Here is a 9705-nt window from a genome sequence, read left to right on the forward strand (position 1 = left end):
TATTGTTATTATTATTATTAATATAATAATTTAATTGTTATTCACCAGTTTTAAGAAAGAAACAGTCGGGAACAGAAAGGGATCTGGGAAAACGAAACTCGACCGAGCGTATAAATGGATACTTCCTCTGATGGTGTTGGCTGGCCTAGCAATCATTGCCGTCACGGTCATTCGGGTCTACAAACCTTCAACGTCATCTCGCATAGGAGGTATGTGCACTAGTGGTGGGAAAATCCGGATAGCGTATCCGGATAACCGGATAATTCTCAATGGAATAATTATTATTCGAATTCAGACTCTTTACTCTCTTTCCTTGCGGGTTCGGGAGTTCGAGCCTCAGCTCGGTCCGACGTTGTGTCCTTGGGAAAGGCACTTTACACGAACTTCCCACTTGGATCGGTCCTATCGGAGACGGATGTTAAACTAGGAGGTCCCGCCCCTTAAATAACCTAATAGTGTTGATAGGGGCGTTAAACCCATACCATTTCTCCATTTATATTTCTCTCTTTCCTGACCTTTTTGCGGACGTTGGTGCACCCATTAACTGTTGAAGTGGTTCTAACCCGTTTTACGATATGGTTCTTAGTGTCCCTTTACAGTACAGTTCATTTATCAACAATCTGACAGTTTAACCGACAAACGCTAGATCGGAGTCATCTTTGAACTGATAGTTTGTCGATGAGAGAAATTCCATTTAAACGTACAATTGTTGTTTTTTTTTAACCCTTAAAGCGTCATTCCTTGACAAAACACAAACATACCCAAAAAATTAACTTGGTATTCCGGCATTAAATGCGTTCCAGGCGTGATTTTGACAAATTTTAGGTCGCTGATCACGAAAATCTTTTTTTTTTTTTTTTGGTTTTTTTAATTGGGAGGAGGGGGAGTGGGCAATATTAAGGAAATTTTTGGAAGCATATTCAACTCCACCTTGGCAAAAGCCAAGAAACCGCTCCCTCGTCGTCATTCCTTCCGTTCCGTTAGGGATTTGATCCACGGCCATCTGCTCTGAAGTCCGGCATGATACCAGCTGTGCTAACTGTGCGTTCGTCAACTTTTATGCGTAGCTCGCCGGGTCTTGTATGCTTTTATCAGAAATGTCCCATTTCAGCTGCATTCACCTTTTTTTTCTTCTTTTATTTATATTCAGAGAAACATTGCATTTTGTCTATCTATACTTAGGGAAAGATGCAGTTTCTGTTTTCACACCTAGTGAAAAATAATATTATGTTTACTCTACTAATACATAGGGGTAACTGCTGCTTTTTCTTTCCTCATCCCTACTATCGTCATTGTCCCTCTACTTCTTTTGTATGTTTGCCACTCTCTTGTGAACTGTCTCTCTTTTCATACTCAGAGAAATATACTACGTTTACTCTATCTTTACTCAATTAAACATGTGTTTTCTTCATCAAAACTTAGAGAAACAGGTTTTTACCCTATATGCTGTCTTTGAAACATGTGTTTACTCTATGTATACTATGCGGAATATACCTTTTCTCTTTTTATACTTAATGAGGCATGTTTACTTAATTTTCTTTAATTTTTGTTTTTGTTTTCGTCAATTTATTCTCTGGGGGAACATTTTTTTCGTTAAATTAAGTACTAAGAGAAACATGTGTTTACTTTGTTTCTATTCATTCAGTGAAACCAGGTTCTTTACCTGTCGACAGAGGACATCCAAAGTTCCCGAATTTCAACAGGACGCGTCCGGTTGGCTTCCAGGTTCATACAGCAGAGGTAAAGTCTTCTTGTTTGCCCGAATCACATTGCTTAATGATGTACTGGGACTCCCGTGGTCTGGAGAGTACGGTGTTCGTCTCTCAATCAATTATAGGTTCCGGGTTCGAAACCTTAAAGCGACGGACGATCTTTTGCTCTAAAATTGTATCCTTTCACCTCCTTTCCTGCTCTCTAATCATGTTCTGTCGTCTTCTTTCGTCTCCACTTTCTGCCCCCATCTCCTCGCCCCATTTAGTCCCCTCCTCTGGGCTGCTGACTCTTTCTGCAGCCTTTCTATTGCCACTCTTTGCCTCTATCTTACTGCTGTGTTTCAGCCACACCCCTGATTTTAAACTTTGTAAGATCTTACACCTAGCCTTCTCGGAAAATGACGAAAAATCTCGGAGGCTCCATATGCAACTTGCGTACGTTTAAGATCCCTTATTGGTCCAAAATCATATGAGTAGGCTTCGGCCGCGACACGGGCAAAGTTTGAAATTTATTCCTACCAGCCTGAAAATGTTTAATGTGTCACGAGCGGTCATATAACATTGTGCATTTGCGAGCGCAGTAAAACATTTACCAATGCAAACATCGCAGATGTGCAACTGGGAAGGTTTTTTAATAATAGTTGACAAAATTTGCACCGTTGTAGTCGATCTCGTTTTCAATCCATGCAGATACGTTTTTTGAAATACACGATTAAATTCTATTTCCTCCTATCAGAGATGGACACACATGCTGATTATGATACTCCCTTTTCGAAATACAGTCAAAATTGTCTAAGACAGGCACCTGGTCCTATTGTTGTGTTTTTGATAGGTGGACGTCTCACCTACTGTTATTATAATGTAAAAAATTAACGAAAGAGAGAAAGAGAAAAATGGCTGTTTGTACAGGTGATTGTCTTATACAGTGGCAGTTAGAGCAGGTTCAACTGTTCATTGTGTTGAGTTGAAAGCTCAAAGCATCAGAAATATACTTTTTTTCTTACAGATAACAGATTGCAAACCATGCTGCAAGATGTAGAAAATCATAATTGGGCTGTCCCAACAGCACTGGGTGGCGTCGGTAGTTTCAAGGTTAATTTACCGGATTCGTATTCGTGAGATTGAGGGTTCGGGGCTCGAGACTCAACTCCCTACAAAAGGCACGAACGGTCCAATTTGACATTCGGGTCTTTCGGAGATGGACGTTAAATTCGGCAGTTCCATCTCTTAAATAACCTTACAGTGTTGCAAGGGGCCTTTAACGTTTGCAGTTCCGCACAGGTTTTTTTGTGAGTTTTCTTTTTCAACATCATTAGGCACTCCTCCTCTGTGACGAGTGCCACTCATACACAGCTGGCTCACTGTCTATTTATGACATCTTCCCCGTACTTACTTTATCTATTCTTCACCTCTCCATAGCGCCAATCTGCTGACTCAAAGGCCTATCTATAATGATTCTAAAATGTTGACCCACAAAATCCTATTTGTAGGGCATGCCTTTGAAATGACCCACTCTTGACTCTCGAGAAAAACACCGGGTAATCGTTTCCATTACATCACGCACCATAATTTAAAAGGACATGTTGATTCCAACATTACTTTTTTTAACTCAAAGGAAGCACGCAGTAAACTAGCGTTAACAGGGTCTAGTGTATACATTGCATAACCTTGCCCACATACTTTTGAGTGGCTTTAGAAAGCCCATAAGGAGCCCATGAGGCAAAGTTGTCGTTGTATGATAGAGTATACTAAACATATATGAACAGGTTAGAACAATAAATAGATAGATAGATAGAAGTCTGAAGGAACGCAAAGAACAGTAAAGACACTGAAACGGTGACCTAAAATCACACAACATTTTTTGAACAACATTGACCAACATGCGTTGTAAACAGATAATAATAACGTCTCTGCACGGAGTGTACAAGTTACAACCAGTCAATAAAACATTTATTTCTATTTCTAGAAAAGAGAATAACATAAACGAACGAAGGCTGACATCTGGCACAGTCCTCTCTTGGATCTATTTAGAGGTATTTGAAGACGTGGGCCTTCTTCTGTTGACAAAGCAAATGATGATACAGGGTTATTTTGGAGTTGCAAAAAGAGAAAATAAAAATACACAGAAAATATTTAAATGATTTAGCCACCCTAGCGAGTCAGCCTCGAGAACCTATCACCCCAAGCGCTCAGGCTTTAAAGCAAGAGGAAGGCCACGCGCAAAAGATAAGTTGAGGAGTGAAGGAAACTCTGAGAAATTATAATACCCAAATTGAAAGAGCTGCAGAGCTGACCTTCCATAGAAAATTGCATCTCCCCTCGACGCTTAACGGCAACAGAGGAAGAAAAATTAAAAATTAAGGAAAAAAGAGAAATTATTTTTCTCCATAATATGGAAGAAAAGTAAAGATACAGTATTAAACATGTAGATTATTGACAACAACGTCACCCCTTTAAAAAAGCGCGGTATAACTATTTTACAGTAGCATATACGCAGTAAGTTAAAAACATAGTGGCGTCGGTGGTCGAGTGATTGGGCTCGCAACAGAAGGTTTGTGGGTCCCAACCCTGCCAGGGACTCGACGTTGTGTCTTTGGGGAAACCATTTTACACGAATTTTCCTCATTTCGGTAAAGTGGGAATCAGTACCCAGCTATCGACAGCAAAATGTCTTAGCAGTTAATTAGTGTTTGAAAGCTTTCCATGTATGCTTCCTTGGAAGCCAAGAATATTTCTGAGTCTTCTAGGGTCTTCGGGTGCAATAATATAAATTGCAAACAGCAAAGATCTTTCCGTTGAACGGCCATATGCGCTATACAAATGCTATTTATTAAAATTAATGGCAAAGTCAGCATAAAAATCTGTAATTGATCGCTTTTTTTCCCTTTTGATTTGGCTAACATCCGTTGTTCAAAGAGACACACCAGGGATATCTTAGCTGCAGCACCGACACTGCACGACATTCTTGAAACTCCCCCTTCCCTCACCCTCCCCATCCTTACCACCCCCCTTTTTAGGCCGAAGACTTAAAATACATCTCACATTATTGCTGTATTTTATCTTCACTAACTCGTTGAGGACGCCCAGTTTGCACTGAGTGCAAACTGAAGACAGGCTGGTTTGGAGTTGTTTTGGGTTCGGGTTTTTTTTTTTCTTTTTGTTTTGTGTCTTTAAAGAATCCTAACTTCGTTATCCCCACGTAGAAGTACATTATATGTTCATGCTGAGATTTTATTTTAAAAAAAGATTTTGAGCGCGTATTTGACCTTATTTTTCAAACCGAACAGGTATACTAGTTCAGTGATGTCAGCGGTATTCATCTATCAATAAATCATCGTCTGGGAGTTCTTCCTTCGAGTTTCGAGTAAAGTGAAGCACATCGACAAGATAGTGGTCATTTAGTGCTGGGAAAAAGTAAGACGGGCAGACAGAAACAACAGAGGGAAAGTAAAGAAGTAGGACCTATCAGAGGCGCCCTCCAACCACCCGCGTCTGCGGTTTTGCACGTTACAGCCGCAACTTTGATAAAGACACTAAAGGGCATCGTACGTTCGTTCTATTTCGTTTCGTTATCTCATTCCTAGTTCTTTCCTCATTAAATTGTCCTTTTATTATTATTTTTTCTTCATAAATTGAGACTAAGTGACTGCCAAAGTCATGTTTTTAATTTAGGCGTTTTTGGGTTGGGGTATTTTAAAAAACATTGGGTTTTTTTTTCAATTTCACAAAATTTCAACAACAAAAATTAAAGTTCTAGGTTCTTATGGAATGACGTTAACCATGAGTAAATTGACTCACCGTGACCTCAGTCTGGGCACAGAAGGTCCGGACCAAGCCAAGGACACTACAGCCGAAGCCAGTGGAGGTGTCGTTGCAGCCTGCGGATAGAAAAAACAGAACGTTTTGTACTCAAATCTATTACTGTACACAAATAAAAGAATACAGGCCTTTGCACACAATATACATAGTTAAGGGAGCGGATTTTTCCCGAGTAGATAACCTGTGCTACTTTTTTAAAGGCACAAGATGATGATGATGAAGAAGAAGAAGAAAAAGAAGATGAGGATGAAGAAAAGAAGAAGAAGAAGAAGAAAAGGAAGAAGAAGAAGAAGAAGAAAAAAAGAAGAAGAAGAAGAAGAAGAAGAAGAAGAAGAAGAAGAAGAAGAAGAAGAACACTACTTCTCTTTTAAAAGCAAAGCTAGAAATAAGAATAATGGATCACCCACTTGTCAATGTGTCCCTCGAAATAGTTCAGAATGAAAAGAAAACTTATACAGAACCTACCAAGCATGTCACTGAACCGGGCCAGCAAATCGCAGACGAAGGTAGGCAGCATCTGGGCCTCAGCAATTGGCGCGAAAGCGACCAGGACCAGGGCAACGAGGAGAACACGGGTATACATGGCTGGGTTTTTGGTCTTTACACTTCCTGGAAATAATATAGACAATATAATGAATAATAAATAAGTAGAGTTTGTATAGTGGTGTACAGAAACGTGAGAAGATACTATGTACTAACATCAAGAGGCTAGTCCACGATAGAGAAAGGTGGAAAGTGTTTGTCCGTGGCCTATACCCTGGTGCAGGTTGAGAAAGGCATTGAAGAGGATGATGATGTTTGTATTGTGCATATCTCAGCTCAACAGCAAGCTACCAATCTATTATTATTATTATTATTACCCTCAGTGAACCCTCTGACACTCAAAGACATTATCAGCTTGCCAGGAAGCGTACAGTGTAAGCAACTGATTAAGCGCTCAAATAGTAACAAACTGACAGGATCTTTGGCTGTCAATAGCCGGGTACCTATAAATCAGAATCAGATCATATTATAGACAAAAATAATACAATGTGGTCGAAGAAAATATGTATGTATGGTCACGATCATGATTTGGTGAGCAAGCGATTTAATCTGTATTGCAAAGCTATGTAGTCCTTTTTTGGAAGCTCTTAGATCCATTTCTGGGAACCTTGGCATTTCTTGACAACCTCTGACAAAAAATAGTAAATCATGTAAACTGTATTGAAGAAAAAAAGAAAACAAACAAAAAGAAAAAAAAATCAAAGAGGTCGATAAAAATCTTGATACCCAAATTCTTTGAGGCTGTATTTCATGTCCTTTGTTCTAGATTTTAAAATTTTAGAAGTGTCCACGAATATAGATACTGGCGCTTCTGTGAGAGAGCAGCTTTGACTATCTTGTTTACAGGCATATTGCAAGGTTTTCCTCTATAACCCTGTATTTTTTCTATGTTTCTATGTCAAGGTTTATATATATGCGCACTGGATGAAGCAAAGTTTTTTTTTTACAGTTGGCAAATGGTGTTCATGCTTTTTTTTCATAGCGCATTAATTACATATTATACAACACTGAAACCAACAAGTTAAGAATTACTTAACAACAGCCGGTTTAATTTCTAACAAGAATACACATATCAGCTAGAATATACGTTATTTAATTTTAAGATTTCTTGTCATCAACCTCGATGATCAGCTATAAAAAAAATTTTTAATTATTTTTTTTAAAAACCCACAAAAAACAAAAAAGAAACATACAACACAAGTCAACATAAAAATCACAGTATAATATAAGAAGTAAATCCGTCGAGGTCCCACCTTCTGCAGAATTAAAATCAAAATGTTGCAAGAAGACAATCCTTGTATCGCTTATAAATACCCAGACGACCAGGCTAATTAACCATGAGATTTAGATCGGTATTTTGTGCGAGCTAAGATGGCGTAGATCACAGCCGGGAGGGGTAGACACAAATAGCTGGGAAGATGTGTCGTTACTAATGACTACAATTAAACAGAGGAGAAGAGCATTAGCAGGACAGTAAAATACTTTGATCTGCGCATGTGTTGGACATAATGATTCCATTTAGCAGGTAGAAAAAGTACCCCCAAGCAATAGAATGGACCCTAAGCTTTTGTTTAGAGGGAACAGAAACCCCGAATTTTCGATAGTTTGTTTTTAACCCTTAAACGTTTAGAGTCATCCTATCAACTAGAGTAATGAAGGGCGATTACTTAGACCACTGATTACAAATCACGAGCTCGACTCGTGTGCGTGTTTGTGTGTAAATGTTGGGGAGCGGGGGGGGGGGGGAGGGTGAGGAGAGAGGGGTTACCCTGGTTTGAACTCCTTATTTGTAAAGAAATAAAGTACACCCTAGATCACATTACTTAAAAAAATAATTTTAAGTTAAAAATTGGAATCTTAAAATTAACGACAAGCTTTTCAATTTTGTCAGCTCCTCCCCACATGCACCCACAAGCAAAGCTAATTCACATGTTAATATAGTATTCCTAAAATAAACTTTATGCAAAAGACTAAGCAACATTGCTATAAGCCGCATCGAATTTGTAATAATTAAAGTAATAAGTAGATTGATATAATCTATAGGACAAAGCAACAGTAGGAGACCTTTGGCTTTATAATACAAACACGAATTCTAGATAAATAAATAACAGATAGATATATAAATAGAAACTATGTCATCGCCCTCCCTCCTTTTTTTCAATGTACCACATCCAGCTCATCTCCTGTATCCCATGTCGTTGTTGTTGTTGTTAGCGATCCAGTAGCATCTGAGCGTTAACTCTTCTGCATGATGCCATTCGGTAATAGCTGCATGTCTGTTCTAATGGTTGTCTAGAGGAGTAGAGGCAATTAGATGTGTGGGGTAGCTTGGGAAGAAAACATCACCTCAAATCAGTTAGTTTTCTACAGAAGAACAGATGATGTTCCACTGTCTCTGAGGGGTAGTCACATAGTGGGCAGGCAGCAGACTGCTTTACTCCAATTCGGTTGAGATGTTGGTTGAGGGGTACATGTTGTGTTTTAAGTTGGAAGATTATGGATTGATCTCCCATGTCAAAGATTAACACCCCCCCCCTGCATCCCCCCGCTGCATCCCCCCCCCCCCCCAGCAGCACACCATCCCCCCTCCCTCCATCCTCCCCAACCTTCCTGTCCCTGTCTCCTCAATTCACCTTACTTTCCCCTCTACCCTGCAAATCGACCGCATCGTAACCACATCGCAGGGTCATAGTCAACGTCATTTTGGTATAGCCCCCAGGACATCATTAGAATAGGAAATATATGGGCATTTAGCCGTAATGTAGACTGCCCTGCTACATCAGTACACAGGCACCTCATAACCAGTGCGCAGTGCAGTTTTAGTTTTAGTAAACGTTTCACGGCACTCTTATAGGTCGTAAAGGGCCAAAAATTAAAAGCGTTACTAGAGAGTAATATACAAACAAATGAAGGAAGGGAAAGGAATAAAGATCTGATAGAAAAGAAGGAGAAAACCAGACCAGATTACACGCCAACCACCTCGCAACATGCATACAGTGTCGTCAATTCTCTATATGTATTTGATATGGTTTGACACATAATTTGAACGCGATGTGAGTTGGTATGGGCACATAACAAGATCAACAGGACATGTAAAGATAACCCTACAGGACAATGTGCACAGATGGAGAAGGAAATGCAGACAGAAAAAGAGATGGGAAGACAACATAACGGGATGGACAGGTTTAAGGTTGGTTGAAACCCCCCCCCGAAAGGCTGAAACTGCTGAGAAAGATGGAGAACAGTGGTTGCCAGACCATCCTTGATGTCCCAACGGTCATCTAAGACTAAGGGCAAATTAAGAATTCGAAGTTGATACATCTGAAGGCGTCCAGATCTCCCTTATAGAAAGGGCAAAAGCTACCATTTTTTAAACAAGTTGATAAAATCTTCCAAAGCCAAATGTCCCTATCAGGTCCACGACTAATTGAGAAAACGATTTAAAAAACAGCCAATCAGATAACTAAGGGCACTCCATTAACTCAGTTGATGTCATGCTGGACTGAGGAGGGAATGGCCCTGCAATTATTATTATTATAAGTAGTAATAGTAGTAGTAGTAGTAGTAGTAGTAGTAGTAGTAGTAGTAGTAGTAGTAGTAGTAGTAGTAGTAGTAGTAGTAGTAGTAGTAG

At 39.5% G+C, this 9705-nt stretch overlaps 1 protein-coding gene across 1 annotated transcript in view; it reads left to right on the forward strand.

Moving 5' to 3' along the window:
- The window catches only part of LOC101861634, an 18513-nt gene that overhangs the window by 4696 nt on the left and 4112 nt on the right, over nucleotides 1-9705 (forward strand). The window contains exons 3-4 of the mRNA XM_035972684.1: nucleotides 49-209; nucleotides 1646-1740. Of these exons, the coding sequence (XP_035828577.1) occupies nucleotides 49-209; nucleotides 1646-1740 (256 nt within the window). The remainder of the gene's footprint in view (nucleotides 1-48; nucleotides 210-1645; nucleotides 1741-9705) is intronic.

Source organism: Aplysia californica, unplaced genomic scaffold (assembly GCF_000002075.1).
Source record: "Aplysia californica isolate F4 #8 unplaced genomic scaffold, AplCal3.0 scaffold00024, whole genome shotgun sequence".
NCBI classification, from domain to species: Eukaryota; Metazoa; Mollusca; class Gastropoda; order Aplysiida; family Aplysiidae; genus Aplysia; species Aplysia californica.